General features: G+C 43.1%; 1 protein-coding gene and 1 long non-coding RNA gene across 2 annotated transcripts in view; one reads left to right on the top strand and one right to left on the bottom strand.

Moving 5' to 3' along the window:
- Positions 1-17,652, bottom strand: part of NPAS3 (neuronal PAS domain protein 3) — an 840,712-nt gene that overhangs the window by 9,552 nt on the left and 813,508 nt on the right. The window contains 2 exon segments of the mRNA XM_032344010.1: positions 12,013-12,119; positions 16,457-16,650. Of these exon segments, the coding sequence (XP_032199901.1) occupies positions 12,013-12,119; positions 16,457-16,650 (301 nt within the window).
- The window catches only part of LOC116591251, a 210,024-nt gene that overhangs the window by 78,590 nt on the left and 113,782 nt on the right, over positions 1-17,652 (top strand). The gene's annotated exons all lie outside the window — the stretch shown is intronic.

The raw sequence follows: 17,652 nt of genomic DNA, 5'->3' as shown, positions 1-17,652 counted from the left end.
GGCAAAATTAAAAAAAAAAAAATTACCCCCAGGTTACAGTGCATAGAAAGGGGAGAAGTAAGAAAGGAATTCTAAAGTTCAATTAGAATTGGCAGAATCAACATAAAAATCCACCCCCCTATTCCTTATAATACTTTCTCTGGCTTAAAAACAAGAAAGAAACAAAATCTCAATTCTGAAATGCATAGCGAGTAAAACATCTGGCTCCTTGGTGAGCTCCATGTATGTGCCATGAAAGGGGCTGCAAGACTGATGTGGTGTCGTCTCTTGGAGCTAAGGCGATATGGTTCTGTTTCCCGAGAATAAATACAGATTTATTAGGGCCCAATAATGCAGTCTTCCTCATCACGCAGGCCAAGATGATGGCCTCGCTAGCAAGGAGAGGCTAGGCTCTCTTTAGCAAAGACAGGAGTCTAACTGGGATAGGCAGGCTTGGTAGGTCTCTGTGTGAGGAAGTGGTTGTGGAAGGACCGCTGAGGAAGGGGACCCCCTTGGGCTTCTTGGGGTGTCAGGCAGCTACTTGGGTGCCTTGACTTGCTGTGGAGAATGCCACAGAGCAGGTCTGGGAGCCCAGCGTGGTCCGCTGAAGAAAGCACATTTCACCAGTTCCATTCATTTGCCCTGGGCCAGCGTGACAAACGACTCCTAAGAGGTGAAGGCACATTCTGGCCTAGACACAGATCTCCGCTCTTTTCTGAGGACTACTGTTTTCTGAACGTGACCTCCACGTGTCAGTGGGAAGCCAGACAGGGAGAGAGAAGGTGCCAAGTTAGCTCCCACTACAGCAGGAAACAGGGACCAAAATATTGCCCTCATTGTTTTTGTTTTCCAGAAGGTCCCATAAGAAGAAGTCACAATGAAATTTTGCTTCTTTTAACATGAACAAGGACTCATTTTTGCTTGGGGCTCCAGAATATAAATTTATGACTTTGGGATGAAGCTTCGTTCTTTAAAAAAAAAAAAAAAAAAAAAAAATCATACTGGCAAATCAGTTGGATCATTCCAGCTGCGCCAGAGGCAGGATCTGACAGCTTTTCCTGAGCTCATGTGGTCCTAATCAGCTCAAGAAGAAAAGCCACCTTGGTGCCAGTTTGAAAGAGATTTTTAGTTTGTAATAAATTAGACAACTTGAAAAAAAACACAAAAACTTTTCCAATTCGCTTTAATCCAGTGGCTGTTGTTTTTATTTGTGCGTTTTAGATTTAGATAATGGAGTGAAATGAGAGAATGCCTGTGTCAGGCAATTTCCTAAAATCCCCTTTGTGGGGAAAATCCGAAAAAAGCACGTTGTAACTTACTTGATATGGAAGTCCTTAAAAAATAGCTAATTGTCCCTTGAAAAGAGATACACAGTCATCAAACCAAAGAGCTGCAGACCAAGTTCATAACAATGTGCTCTAACTATAAAGAGCAGAAGCAGAGAGAGAAAGAAATTTTATATGTGGGTCGTATTTTTAGCTTCATACCATGATACGTCTGAGTACTTTCAACACATAATGTGGCATCTTCTCTTTGATTTATCTCAAAGTTTGCTATTTGGGGTCCCCAACTTGGTAGAACAGCCCGTGTGCCCCTCACCGGATTCGCTGGTCACATCACAACCTCTCTAGAATTACATCATTGAGGTTGTACCATAAGAATTAGTTTTCTTTAGGGCTCTCCCAACATTTCGATAGCCTTTACTGAGGTTATACAGGATAATTATGAAGGTACAGGATGGATGGACACGGGTTTCCCAGGTTCACATACAATCTCAAATGGTCCCAGGGGCCATGCTGAGCGCCTCTGCTAGCACGCGAGAACTTGTTTCTTTTACTCTGAAGTCTAGGGCATAACCAATTATTCTTGGCTGCTCCTGGTCTGAGGAGAACCAAGAAGCTGTCATCAGCACCACCCCACAAGCAAGCTAAAGGTGCTTTGAGTTACAGGCTGTGCTCTTTAGAGGACAGGGGTGACCCCACCTTTGTGAGGAGACTATGTAACAAAGAGACGTAAATCCTCCTGGCTGAAGTGTTCCAGTCCTGTTCATCTGACAATTTTTGGCTATTGGCATTAAAACCCCACCCACCCCCAATGGTGAAGGGAGTGACCAATAGAGCTCAATCAGAAGAAACCTTCAGGGAACTACCATTTTAGGACACGTGACCCGTTATGCCAAACACACGTCCCCCCACAAAGGACCGAATGCTCTGTGCTATTGGATATCCTTAAAAAATATCACCGGGCCTCTCGGTTTGAGCTTAGCAGTAGGCATTCAAGAAATGTCCTGCCTGTGGAGGAGAACTTCTCTCCTCCCAAACCTGATGAACTCCGGCCGAGGCACACATCCATGGCTTTGCACGCAGCCACCAACAGAGGGACTTCAGTCTTCCTTGGGAAAACTTTGTCCCCAGGAATAGACCACTGACTGAAAGGACATAAAGGAAGCCTGTGTCTGTGGCAGGAACATAATTCTGTTAGTAAATCAAAACAAATCAGTACAAGTTTGCCTTCAGAAATATGGAGAAAAAAAGAGAACATGGTCTCTTCCTGTTGGGCTGTTCCACCAAATCAAAGCCAAAGATTCTAAATAGTGAGTTGCTTGTGTCTTAAAAAGAAGGAAGCAGTCTAATTCAGTTTGAAGAGGGGACGAAGAACACATATCAAAAGCGGCCTTTTAGCGAAGTGTCTCACAAAAGGACATTTTAGTGGTTTGCATATGCATTAAAAAGCGGCAATACTTGGCGTATTCAGGTAAGTATAGAATAAATAGGAAATGGTGAGATCATCGGAGATCGCACACTTCACATTCACACAGCTGAACAAAGAGCTTCATTATCGTCATGGCGATAGGAGGACGCATCTGCGGCGCCATTCACCCCTCCGTGAGGTACCTTCACCAGTGGCTGTGGAGAATGGAGAGGGGGTGTTTCTCTCAGGATCTCAAATATTATTTCGGGATTCACTAATGTGGAGTGCGTGCAAGTAACGGGGGTGTGTGTGTGTGTGCGCGCGAATCACACCTTCCTACTTAATACCACAGTTGGGTGCTTAGCTGTAGCCACTGGTTTCTTTCTACATTCACAAAACTGGCAGATGAAACATGAAAAAGAATACTGACTCTTTAATCTCTGCTTCTCCACCTAAGGCCCAAGGCAGGCTGACAGGGAACTTCATTCTGGAAACAGGACTTTTTTTTTTTTTTAAATTCTGGATTACTTTTTCCTCTGCTTTTGAAAACTGTGGGCTATAGGGGAATGAACCTGACATAGACTTAAAACAGGAACAAGTTTCTTTATCTCAGAGTTAGAGTCCTTGATGCTTATAGGAAGGTCATTTTCAAAACCCACAGAAGAAACAGTATTAGAGGCAGAAACTGTGCATTAAATGCTTTATTTACTTGCAATAGAGACAGTTTTTCATTTAGAGCTGCTCATAGGATCAACCCAGGCTTTGATGCTGTGCAGACTTTCCTATAGATTTTGCAATTAGTGAGCTAGATGTCTTAAATAGCAGGCATCCACAAATTGGTTTTTAGTTTTTTTGTGAATCCATGTGCCGGGCAATATTTGGTGAAGTTTAATGATATTTGATACTTAATGTGAGTTACGAGCTTGAGGACAGAAGACTGTGGATGTTCTGTGAATAAGTATGCATCATCTATGGATTTTCCCCCTAATACACTAATGACAGGCCCTGCTCGAATCGCTATCCGTGTGATTTATAACCTTAGAAGAGGTTTTTTTCCTATACCACTGCCAATTGATAGATTTTTATTAACTGTTAATATTGAATCATGCAGAAAACTTTTCATTGATTTAGGACATGTCAATTTGTGAAGTTTAAAAAATAAATTCCTCTTTTCTTCATGATAACGTACTGAATTGGAGACCAAGCCTTTTAAACACCGATGGTATCTTGTTCTAGGACAGGAAAAAATCAGTGATGGTTGGCATGAGTGACATTTGAGATCTCAGATTTTTTTTTTTTTCAAGCTGTTTACAGTTCTGCTGGCGTTTCTGTACCACTAATTCCTGACTTTCTTGACCTAAAATAGTTAAGGACAGGGTGTTTCTTAGCCCTTACACTTTGTTGGTGGGAAATGGAGGGTAAGGATTTGCCATATAAAGGGAAGCAGTGAACTCTTCAGCAGGGAATTAAGAAAACTTGATGGCTAGGAGCAGAGGGAAATGGTGGATTTATTAACTCATTCAATAAATATTCTTTTGAGTGCCTACTTACTCCATGCCAGGCCCTGGAGGATCTCCAAGTATGTAAAGATTGGCTGTGAGCCTGTCCCACTATTAGTCTCAGTCATGTAATCCCATTCCCTTACCAGTGATTGGTTTACATTTAGAATATGGTGAAATAAGGGAGAGTTGAAACCCATGGGGAGGTCTCTCTTTTTGGGAACTGTTGGGGAAGTTTTATTTATCCTGAAAACAGGACTTACCTCCATTTGCCTTTCTTTCTTTCTTTTTTTTTTTTTAAAGATTTTTTTTTTTTTTTTTTAAATTGATTTGACAGACAGATCACAAGTAGGCAGAGAGGCAGGCAGAGAGAGGAGGAAGCAGGCTCCCTGCTGAGTGGAGAGCCCAACTCGGGGCTAGGTCCCAGGACCCTGGGATCATGACTCCAGCGGAAGGCAGAGGCTTTAACCCACTGAGCCACCCAGGAGCCCGCATTTGCCCTTCTATGGGAGACAGATACTTAACTACTTTCACTAAGACACTTAAAACTGTGATAACTCTTAGGGAAAGCGGGTTGAGGGTCTGAAAGTATGGGGATCTGACCTGGCCTGGGTGAATTCTTCACCTCCTTTAAAAAATGAAGTATTGAGCAAGGTTAAGCTGGAACGTAGGGAGAACTAAGAAAAGATGAAAGGATGAGGTTGGATCTTTGTTTCAGATTTATTTTATGTCTCTCATGGACCCTGTGTTTCTGCATAAGGTCATTTTATGAGGGTCACTAAACATCTTTAACATGAAATATATACGTGGTGAGGCACATGTATCCAGAAACTAGTGTTGGCAAAATCAAGAGTATTGAAAGGAGCCTAGACACGTGCCATTTGTGCCCCTGTTGTGCAGATTTTCAGAAATCCAAGGACTTTGTTGTGAAAATGTGTCAGATTCTCCCAGGTAGTAGCAGTCACTGTTGGGTGTCCACTGAATGGCTATTCCTTTTTTTTCCAGTTTTATTGAGAAATAATTGACAAAGGTCACTGTGTGTGTTAAACACACAGCACAATGGTTTGATTTCCATGTATTATGAAACCATGACCACAAATGGGTTCAGTTAACCTTCATCTTCTCATGTAGGTAAAAAAAAAAGAAGGGAAAAGAAGGATAAAGGAAGAAAATGTGCTCCTTGGGAGCCCTTGGGATTGACCCTCAACCACTTTCCTAGACCCTGTGGCAGTGTCAGGGGCAGTGCTCACGCCGGGGAGGAGGGAGGAGAAAGCAGCACTTCTTCCTGGATCAGGGACCTTTCCCAAGTCCTGCGGGGAGAACCCTTGATTGTTTAAGTCAGTCACGGTCACTGCATCCAGTGTGTGGCTCAGGCTTGGACACTTGGTGAAATGCTGGACAATGGGACATGGTGTGGGGGGCCGGGGGAGCTCTCTCTCCTGGAAGGCCACGATGAATATTTCTTTAAAAAATGAGCACCGAATAGTGATGGACCCATTCCTGACTTGGGACATTGTCTTGTGAGGGACTGGTGATGGATAGTGCTACAGCTGTCTTTTGATCATGAGGAGAAACTGAAGACGAGTACAGAGGAAGTTGACGTCATTTTTTGCTTGTGTTTTCTGTCCCTTGGAACTGAAGGCATTCTAGTCAATGTGCCCCACCAAAAATTCTAGGAAGCCAGAGGGGATACAGAGTTCATAAAGAAGTTTAAATGACCTGATCCTTAATTAGTGCTAAATTTATGGAAAAACCATTGTATGCTAAACACATATACAAATTAAATCACTGTCCCCCATCTGTGTTAAACAAGGAAAAGTTGGAGGGTTTTTTTTTTTTTTTTTGAGATAGGCAAGGTATCATTACATCAACATTTTAAGGAAAAGAGTTATAAAACTTCACCAGCATTTTGTTCTTAATCTTGTATAGAGTACAAAAAGTGATGGAACTGATTTTATTTTGCTTGATTTAGGTTAAAATGGATGTCTTAGAAGTATTTTTTTCTGATCATGCTTTATAAGAGCAATGAGGGGGTTAATTTCTCTGAAATATCAGGTATTCTTTTTTATGACCATAAAAGCGTCTACTAACTGAAATAGTAAGAAGGAAAAGCCCAGGGATCCACATTAGGATTGTATTAGAAAATATCCGTCCCATCGAAGTTCCCGCTTATTTCCTGGGTAGAGAGGAAAGATGGTGTACTGCTGGATTCTGTGTCCGTTTATGTTCTTCTAAGCCTGGAATGTCCCTGACCCTGCACCTCTGCCCATCTCCTGCCACCCTGGCTTCCTGCCATCCTCTTTCAAGATGGGGTGTCTCTGGAATTTCTTGTCCATCCCCCCTTGTTGCCCCACTCCTCACCCCCACCCCAATCTCTGGGATATCTGTGTTTTATCCATCTCAAAAGTCCTCATTTGATGCTACCTTTTCAAAATGGGCTATTTTCATGCTATCTTTTCTACCAGTACATAAGCTCCTGGAAGGTAGAGACCACACCTTAGTTATTGTTCCAACCTTACTGCAATACCACAGAGCTCTGTGTACAGTAAGTACGCACAGATGTTGGATGAATTGGACAGGGAAAATGTTACTGTTTGTCTTCACACACGGAAAAAGTACGTGGAAAAATATTAACCTGGGGGAAAAAACTGAAAGACCTCCTTTTGTTTATGAGTTGATTGTTACTTCTATTTATACTCTAACAGCTTTCTCCACTGATGTTCAAAACCCTGCACTTTTGTAAAGAAGTCCATCTCTTTATCAAGTAATCACCTACTCTTCATTTGAACACTGCCTCAGATACCCTCAGGGCCAGTTTGCTACTTGTATTTTACTGGTATTCACAACATTCAGATTACAGAAGGGGAATCTTAAGCCCCCTAAGACTGTTAGTCACTTTGTATTTATTTTTACTTAATGTACAAGAATGCCTTCGAAATGTCAGTTTAAGTCCGTCCTCAACCAGTAACCCGCATGGGAGTCTTCTAGGGAGCTTGTTAATTGCAGGTCTGGACTCAGTAAGCTGGGGGTGGGCATTTCTATAATGCGGTGGGACAAGGACACTCAGCTGATAGGCCCTCATTGGGCTCTGTTCTTATGTGCCTATCTTTAGCCTGGAAAAGTCAAAATCAGTATTTTCCCAAAAATGGAAAAACAAAAAGACGAAAATAATGCAGGTCATTCACTTCTGCATAAAACCCTGACTTTATTTTGTCTCCCTGTGACTCTCTTTTTTTGGCTGATGGACAGGCACATGATGCGGGCTGACCTGGCTTCTGAAAACCGTCTAACATGGTAGCTGTGACGCGTATCTTCTTTCAGTGGCATTTTCACATTCATACAGAGGAAGAAGAGAAACTCATTTGCTTTGGGGAAAATGTCCAGCCAATGATCGGGTTGCAGCTAAATCCCCGAAGGCCCGGCCCCAAGAAAGCCCAAGTAAGATCCTAGAAAGAAGTACCCTAGGCTTTCTGCTCTTGGCCCACCCACCAAACTTTGTGCCTTCCTCTCTCCCCCCACCACAGCTTCCTTTCCCCTGTGTGGCGGCTGCCTCCCCAGATCAACAATTAAATTCCCCCTTTGTTTGCGTGGCAGATGACAAATGCACGGAGGACATCTTGTGTTTCCGAGGCAGGCAGGGCACTTACTTTGATTGATGCGCGGTTGTGGAAAAAAATGAGCTGGGAAGGAATTACAATGGAGGGCCTGCAGACGGGAAGGGGATATACTAATTAGTCCTGCATTAAGCAGTCGGCTTGCATTTGGCGATGAGATGCCTTCAGGAGGGAAGTGTAGGGGTTATTGATGCAAAACAGTGTGCAACGCATTCTGCCAGGTAGCTGGGCATGACTTTTGTTAAGGAGGATAGAATTTTGTAATTAAGAAATAAAGACTGAGGCTAATGTTTATATATTTTTTTAACATCCCCCAAATATATTGGGTGGGCCATGCCTTTTAATTCTACAAGATCTCACAGACAAGCTGCAGGTCTTTCTGCCTTCTGAAATAACTCTCGCAGAGTTTCATTATCCTGGGTAATGTCCTAGGAAGGGAAAACTGCAACCACTTCTAGCATTTCGGCCTCCTTTTTCTTGGAAGTCCCATAGTGGCAGAGCCTTGAGCCTTGCTAGTGGAGCACAACCTTCTAGAGAGAAGAGAAGTCTCTCTTCGCCACTATGTCGAGGTTTTAGAATCGTGCATTTGAGCTGGAAAGGTCCCCGGGGATATCTCAAGACAAGTTGAGCAACTTCTACAGACAAAAGTCTGGATGTTTCTCTGTTTGGTTTAGCATTTGTGGTCTGCCCTTCTATATGTGGGCTATCAGCAGAGTGGTAGACAGGTGCACTGCCCTTGAATGCTCGAGCTAAGAGGGGTGTCAGACTCAAGGGAGATCTGACTGGTCATCTGAGGTCAGTACCTCCTGAGTCCTGGAGGACTGGGGCCTGATAGGCCAAGATGCTCAAATAATTCCTTAGATGAGTAGTCGAGAATTCAAACCTCAAAATGTTGGTTGGGTCAGTTCGGCCTGGAGAGTCAGTGACAATGGGTTCAATGACTCCAGTAGGGTGGCGTAAGAAAAAAAAAAAAAAAAAGAAAAATCAGAGCTCTTTGGTCACCGTGTGAAAGAAGAGGTCCTACAACCCCATTGGTTTTAGAATCCCAGTATAATTTCACTCACCCACCATGTTGGTACAGATAATGCGATTCTTAGTGATTCTTTATGTTGAAAGCCAGTGAACTACCGGGCGTCTCATGTTAACTTAGTGGGAGAGTGAATGGTCCAAAGTTCTTGGTTCAACTGATGGAAGTTGTCAATTCCTGCTGCAGCTGATTCCCTTTTACTTTCCTTATTCTAGAGACAAGTTCATCTATGGATTTACAGATGCCTATGCTAGGAAAAAGATATAAGTGATAAAGATTGCATTTTGAGTTATCAAAGACTATAGAGTCTTTTCAACTTTTATCTGTAAACTGGAGCATAAGACAGATATCAAAATATCAGGAAATGTTATCAGCTGGCTAAAACCTGTCTTTCTTGCACAGAAACAGGAATTGTGCCAATAGCTCTAGGAAGAAAAGCTAAATAGTTAATGTGGTTTATTTTTGAACCGTCCCTTTGTTTTAGAATTCTATCTTATTCTTCAGCTGATTCTATGTCGCCATGACCTTCTCCTGCCAAGAAGGTACAGTTGAGGCATCCTTCGTTAACAGCCTACTGCTTTGGACAGGAGGATCCTGTGCTTTTTGCCTTTTCTTCCAGTGTTTACACAACCAAGACTTATTACATGCTCTGTCATTTTGTTTCTGGGCTGGCTTTGGTTTGAGAATTAGGTAAACATCAGACATTCCATCACACAATTTTAGACTCAATCTTACTTTATAATGATGTTAATGTTTATTGTACAAAGCGAGATGCATTTGTATATTTTAGCATTTTATTTCAGTCACAGAATGCAAAACCTGACATTGGCATCAGTTTGATTTGTGTGTGTGTGTGTGTGTGTGTGTGTGTGTGATTGAAGATATTAAGCACTACAAGAATGTTGAAATTTCAATCTGATTAGGATCAAAATTCTTCAGGATCAAAACACTCCTTTTCCTCCCCCTACAGTTTTACTAATTGTGTGCTACTTGACATTGTGGAGTTATTCCACAGCGTGATAGCTAAATATGTGAAGTGTATTTTACTGTGCAGAATTATCAGCTCATTTTATTTGTTTTTCATGTGTTTGAGGTTATTAAAAGAACTTAAAATTAGAAGTCGTGTGGATGAGTTGAAAGAGTGAACTCAATCATTGTTAGGAGGCTAAATCATAAAGCAATAGCCAGTATGTCAATATCAAGTAATGAAAAAAATCACAGAATTTAAAAGCATACCTTCTCTGTTTATTAGTTGGCACGATACCAGAAAAATTAGGTGACTAGCACAATAGTGAATGGCGGAGTTGTTTATTTTCAGCACTCTCAAATTATTCTGGTTACTGAAAATGAGATAAAAGTAAATCGGAAAGAATGGCATCAAGCATATTTGTTGGAGACCTTTGCTTCATGGGAAGAAATGAACTGCCCTAGCTCACTGTTCCTGAGGAATTGTGTTTCTTCAAGCTGTAAATCAAATCTCAGAGAGATAGCATGACGTTTTCCAAATAATAACTGGGGATGACATAGTTCTTTTTTGTCAGCACTGGGTTTCTGAAGTTAGACCTCAATTAAGATTCCAAAATGAAAAAGCACCCTTCTCTCCCCACACACATGGTCCACGGCAGGGTCCCAAAGACAATATATTCATTTTTAAAGCCTGGATCTCTGGCATATGTTGGTCCAAAAATACACTTGGAGCTTCCTCCAAAGATCTCGAGTTTTTCTCCATCTTTTCTAAATTCCCAGCTACAAAGAACCTGATGTTTCTTTTCAGGAAACAGCATCATTTTTTTCCCCCAATTAATTGAAGAGCCATCTGCTTCTGCCATGCACAACACCCATTCATTCTTAGCAACAAGTGTGTTCCCTAAATCCCTGGTGTGCAATACCACGGCACGCATTCAGTGCTGGGAGTAGAACCTGCCGGAGAGCAGCCTCGCAGGCAGGCTTTTCCCAGAGATGTGATACATACAAAATCTGACACTGAACTTGGTCCCATGTCAGTTGCTAATGCAGGGTTAAAAAATGCTGCAAGACGCTCAAGCTTTGAGACTCTGCCTGACTGAATGTCTTGGCATTATGCTTTTGAAGATGGGAGTTTAAAAATGAGCAAAGGGCAGGAAAGACCTGAGACCACTCTCCTCAGCCACGGCAAGAAAAGGGAGAGGAAGTAAATATGAAGGCCACCTGGCTAGTGTCGCTAGAGGAAAACTTGACCGTCAAGGTATAGACTCTTACTGGTGGCACCTTGCATGTATTTAAAGTCAGAGTTCAGAACTGGGTTTAGAACCTTCTGAGAGGATGAGCTCGTCAGACCCTCATCTTTCGGAGGAAGAGACTGCTGGTCGGTTATCAAAAGGACCTCTGGTTGGAAAAAGGGCAGCCTTTTCCTATGAGGTTCCGCAGACCAGTACCTTGTGCCTTATGGGATTGTCAGAGCCCTTCCACACACGGTGGCAACAGCCCACTGAGTCCGGTGAGGGAAGGTTGCATGGGATGCTTTGTGGGAGTTTTGGCTTAGACCCAGCCAGAGCACGGTTGGTCCCTCTGTCTTTAAATGCCAAAGAAGTCATCTCGGAGGTCAGCTTGTGGGTCAGGAGCTGGGAATCAGACTTAAAGAGCTGAGATGAGTCTTTCTCTCTCTCTCTCTCTCTCGGGAGTGTTCCTCAGAATAACCCCCTTTCCAGAAATACAGTGAAAAGACACCACCTTTGAGAGCGGCTGTGGACACCCGATGTGCTCCGCCCCTGTGCCCCAGCTTCCCCCTTGCCCCAGTTTTGCGGTCCGTCAAGTAGGAATCGCTGTAGGCTCTGGTCTATTTGAACTTGCCTTCTCCCACATATATCTTCAAACAGAGACCACAAATTTCAGCGTGGAGCTCGCTCTCTAGAAAATGAAAGGGTCAAGGAAGCACTTAAGGCAGAGCTTCCCCCATCACTTCATGGGAGAGAGGGCACGAGAGACCACAAAACCTCGGGCAAGGACCCAAAGATCCAGCAATTTCTGCGGGCCTGAGTTCCAACTTCCAATCTAATTCCAACACCAGTTGAAGTGATTTACGTCTCACTTTTTCTCACTGCACGCTGACCGTCATCTCAAATGTACACACGAGACATGAAGGGAGAAATCCGCCCTGAAACCAAGCAAGCATCCGAGAGACTTGACACGAGCCAGGCTGTTCCCATGCACAGGGGGTACTTACGGTCCAAGTGACTATGCCTGATGCCTTCGACGTCTTCAGCGTGGATGAAGTGGTAGCATCTCTTCCCTACGATGTCTACAGGGGTTAGATCCATATAATCACTAATCCTGCAGAGAGAAGAACACAGGCTGGGATTCAGTGGGGGTGGGGGGGGCGGGCAGGAAGTCCAGAAATTGTTCAATGACTGAGAAACAAGTCCCCTTACAGTTTTCCTTATACTGGGGGTACCCATCAGGAGGTGGCACTTTGAGGGAAAACCCTTTCCGGACAGAGAAGATAATTTCTTCAATGGATATCGGACTTTTTTGAAAATAGGAGATGTGCTCGATCCAGCAACTGCGTTTAAGTCATGAGACAGGTTTTTCTTTTCTTTTCCTTTTTTTTTTTTTTTTTTTTTTTTGGCATCAGAATAAGCATTTGGACAACATAATTCCATGAAATTATTGAGACTCAGTAACAATGCAAGATCCTCATTAGAGGCCAAGATAATTCAAGGTTACGTAATAAAATAAAAACATGTTATGTTGATACCAAATGATTAGAGACACCTTTCATTTAAACAGATTGGTCTTCTATTGGGTATTTCCATGAAAAAAGGGCTTCAACCGCTTCTTGGCACAAAGTCCAAATTGGCATTCAAGGGATATAATTTAAATGCTGAGACATACAGATGCCTGGGGGTATTATCTTTTTCAGTCTTAGTCATTTGGGAGCTCGGCTTTCACTCCTGGCCCTTTTAACTGGTACTTTGTGGTGGATTCCACACAGAAACTTTTAAACCATTGTAGCAGCTCTGCAGGCTTGTGCGAGGCAGTACGTGTGTGTAAGCCTGTGTCATTGATTGTCCAGACGTCAATGTCCTCGGGCAGGAGCACAGAAAAATAGAATGGCAATTGGAAAACAGGTTGGGGGAATCTGCCCGATTTACACAAAGACGTCAACATGCTTATTATCGTCCTCCCTGTCCAGGTACAGATTGGTTTTGGGTGGTCCAAAATAGAATATATCTTCTGTTTAATTTATTCTCTTTACCATCCCTGTGCTTTTTATCGTTTAGGGCTCACACTCGCTCTAAATAGGAGTGAGTCTTTAGAAATGACATGTTTCAGAAACCTGAGAGACCATGGTCGGAGAGCTCAGTCTTGACCCCCCTCAAGGCAGGGGAACTAAAGCAAACTGAACCGAACCGAGCCAGAATAATGGGGAATATAATTAAAAGTTACTACCCAGGGAGTGGATTTCTCGACATCTAATGTTAAATATTAAGTAAGATTTTTGGCCAGACTAGAATTCTTGGTAAGCCAAGGTGAAAATGGGACAATATAGAGTTATGTTAACACCACGGTTTTCTGGTACCAAGCAGATTAGTTGGTGTTTTCCTAAAACCATTAGCTGCTTTCCAAGCACAGTTTACACCCCCTTTCTGCAAATGAGTGAATAAGGATGTCATTAAAAGGCCCTCATTGGTGTTTCTGAAATTTGCCAGCTCCCCTGAAGGCATCTGCTGTCGGCTTTGTCCGTGGCCCTCCTAGGGAACAGAGGAGAAGAATGGTCTGCAGAGGCCAGGACAGGTCTTGTGTTTCTAGTTAGCAACTCCTTAGATAAACAATAGGCCCTGGGAAAAAGCCAGTGATACTTTAGGGAAGACGTTCTTTAGTTTATGCTTTATTGGAATGAAATCCTTCAAAACATCTGACGTATTCCTATGTACAGAACCTGTTACTGTGGCAAGCGTGACTAGCTCAGTGTCCAGAGACATCTTAATACTGGTGTAGAAATCCCCAGACCAGTCTGATGACCTATATGAGGAGCGGGATCCTGATGGCATCTTGTACTCTGAGCTTCAGTTTCCTTATCTGTAAAAATAACTTAGGAGGTTGGTGAGGGGATTGATGAATGAAATGAAATGAGCATAGCACAGTGCCTGGCACATGAGGCATGCTTTTTCCTCAGGTCAAGCAAGCAATTTCTTTTAACACGAGTCCTTTTTAAATAACTTCTATCCTCTTCAGCTGGGAAATAATGCCATACTATATTGGCTAATAAGGGGTTGTGGAAAAAAGTTGTGTGTGTGTTTTTTTTTTTTTTTCCTTTAAAGGGAAGAAAAAAAGCTTAAAGTGGGTCACAGAAAATGATCTCAATTATTGGAGTGGCACCAAAAGGCACTCAGGTCCATGGAGCAGAATTAATCAATCTGTGATCACAGGAATGAAAATGAAGTGAGGGTTTGGGGACAGGACAATCACCGGAAGCAGGTAAATAAGATGACGCTCTGGTTTTCGTAGGGAGTGACAGTAGTAAATGTAAATCAAGGGAGCCCAACCTACGTATTTGAAGAGGTAAAGCCATAGGTCATCAGACTTTCTATGTGCCTCCCTGCTTTGGCGCTCCCTCTCTAGCATTCTATCTTTTTCATCAGAGTAAACAGCTTTGTGGGCTAGAACTGTGTTCTTTAATGGTGGTTAGTCTGATGGCTTCCTTACCACTTAGTCTGACTTCTCTAGAAAAAAAGTGAAGGGGAATGCAGGAAGGCCCACACGTAGCTAACTGCCTGGTTTTTAAATCTGGCACATTTTGAGTTCAAATTGTGACCTTGGGCGTCTCACTTACCCTTTCTCTCTAAACTGAAATTGCTTAAGGGTGCCGAAGGCCATGGCAACACCCATCTAGATCACAGAACTGTCCTGAAGCTTAAAGCAGATGATGTATATAATGACGGTTGCACATTGCCGAGCGTGTAGCTAAGTGTTTAACAAACGCTATCTTTATTATCACTTGCTCACCGTAGCAAATCCTTTTGTCTGTCTTTCCCGATACTCTTTTGCCATTCCAGAATACCTTACACACAACCCAAGTATACAGTCAGTTTTCTAAAAATTTTAAGAACTGCCAACCAAACTTGAAAAAAATAGATTTAGGGTTACTTGTTAAATAAGAGTGACGGTTCATGGTCTCTTCTACCCCATGGAATGTTAATAGCTCTGGTGGGTGTCTCTTTCTCCTGATGGATTCCTTCCTCTGGATCCAATCTTGACTGGAAATGGTAGGCATATCAACTTGGGCTCAACATCCTCAGAGCTTCCCAGCATACTGAACGCAGACGCTGGCCGTATTCCTCTTGGCTAGGCCCTGCAGAGGTCAATTACCTGAGCTGCTTGACCATTTCGCTCTTTCATTTTGCCCCTGAGGGCACTATCAGGGCTCAGTGACCGTGTGTGACCATAATCTGTGCCACAAAAGCACCCTCTCAAAACCGCCTCAGTGAGTCTGCCTGTGGCACCAGCGGACTGAATGATATCATGGAAGCTTCTTTCCCTCTTCTCCCCGTGCCCACTGATTCTCTCTTCTTCAAATCGGTCTGATGATGGGCTGGTGACTTGTGGGTGAAAGGTCTGAGGGGGCACTGTCCCATTTCCTTGTCCCTTGCTTTGTGCTTAATGGAAAAAGTGAACTTTTAAACCAGAGGTTAAAAAGTCCTTTTATCAAAGCTCGGTGTTAAGGAAGGACTGTCAAGTCCTTATATGACGAGTCTCTCTCTCTCTCTTTTAAAAATTTAATTTATAAAAGCAAACTCCTCAGGATTACAACATTTTATTTAATAGTTTTGCAGATTTTTCATCCTTTTCCCTCTGGGGGGCCTCGAATTCTCGTTTTTTCCCCCCTCCATGTGTTGTGGCCTGCACGTGTCCCTCCCACCACAAAACCCATACAGTGAAGCCTTTACACTCAGTGTGATAGTATGGGGGGGGGCTTTGGGACATAATTAGGTGAAGATGAGGTCATGGGAATGGAGCCCCCGTGATGGGATTAGTGTCCTCATAAGAGGAGGAAGGGACCAGAGCTCTCGCTCTCCCCAGTGTGAAGAACCAGCAAGAAGAGTGCTATCTGCAACCAGGAAGTGGGCTCTTGCTAGGAAACTAATTAGCTTGTACCTTGATCTTGGAACTCCCAGTCTCCAGAACTATGAGAAATAAATGTCTGTTGCTTGAGCCACCCGGTCTGTGGTAACGGGTAGCCCGGCAAGCAGCTAAGGCAATGTGCTGAAGGCTGTATGAACACTGGTCATCCTGAGGCTGGGCCCGTACAGGAGACAGGAAGTACGCCTGACTGAGGCAGCAGGAGACACCTTTTCTGGTATAGTTTTGCCAAGAACGTCTCAGCCCTGCTCTCTCCGTGGGTTCTCGGCCAAAATGGGTCTTAATTATAGCCTATGGATGTCTGGGTATCCCAATCCATTCCATTGTTGTCCCTAACGTAAATCAGGACAGCAATGTAAATTTTAAATAAAAAGCATGTTTGGTGTCAGTCCAAGCAGCCGTTAAAAATAAGATCAGGATTTATAATGAGCCTCACTGGGAGAGTAAAATCCTTCAGACTGCCACAAACACCAGCCTTCACCAATGTGGAACATACAACAGAGGAAATGAGAACAAAAACAAAGTACCTATTTTCACAGTAAATGATATTGAGGTCCATATTTACTCGAGTGACGAACATATGGCAGTCAATTCTGACTTCATTGATCGTAGGGGGAGGCAGGGCATGAGCCACAACCACAAGACCCATGATTTGGCTGGGAACGGTCCTCCCGTGGGATAGGGACACCCTCAGTCGTAGCCGGCCTGTTATGTGAATCACCTGTAATAGAACATTAAGGACAGGACACAGTCAACTTTGCATCTGGGACGGAACAGTATTTCTTTTGAGAAATTGCAAAATTACATCTGGAACAACCAACATTAGTTTGTATCTTCTGTAATCATAATGGCTGTTAATGTGCTCTCAATGTCCCCGAGGCAGGGACAAAAGAGAAATAATATTATAGGCTGAGCTTTACTCAAAGCAGAATTATTACTGTGCTATTGCTATTTTCAGGACTTTTTCTTGCCCTTCCCTCTCTCTCTCTTTTCTTTACTTTTCTTTTCTCTTTCTTCTTCTTTTTTTTTTAAACATTGCAATGAAGTGTATAACCAGTTAAAATGACCAGAAAGTTGAGCAATCAGTTGCAAAAGGAAATGTTTGCATTATCTGCCCTTGTTAATGGATGATGTCTGTGTGTCTCCATATCTGTACTGAGTGGATCACAGTGGCCATCTCCTTTCACATGTATGGCCCAGAGCTTTCCTTCACTTGGCAGGGGAGCGGTGGGTGTTGATCATGCAAAAGGCCAAGAGACTCCAGTGAATATAAGTCTTAGTGGCAATGACATGAATGGGATCTTCTGTGTCAGAAAGCACTGAGCTACCAGTACTTCTGTGATTTATGGCACTGCCTTCTGGGGTTGAAGGTCAGAAGACTTTGGCCCATCATTCGTTCCTCAAGCTTGTTCTAAAGTAGGATCAGGAAACCTGCACCATTCTGGTGCCCGATTTTGGTTACCTGTGCAGAGACAGGTGTGAGAATGCTGGGCTGTCATTTTCAGCTTCTTAGACAAAGTATACCACAGATAGTCCAAGCCATCCAGAATCAAACAGAAGGGCTTCATCTTCCTCACACATTTGAAATGATATTTTTACAGATGCCCTTTGAAAAAGTCCCTTTGCTTATAAACTACACATAGAAGGCCAGCCATAATGTCAATTTCCTTAAGTGATGTTTTGAGGAAACAAAATCATGAAAGGGTGGAAAAGCATCAAGGAT

This window comes from Mustela erminea, chromosome 5 (genome assembly GCF_009829155.1).
Source record: "Mustela erminea isolate mMusErm1 chromosome 5, mMusErm1.Pri, whole genome shotgun sequence".
NCBI classification, from domain to species: domain Eukaryota; kingdom Metazoa; phylum Chordata; class Mammalia; order Carnivora; family Mustelidae; genus Mustela; species Mustela erminea.
This window is presented reverse-complemented; position numbering and strand designations above follow the sequence as displayed.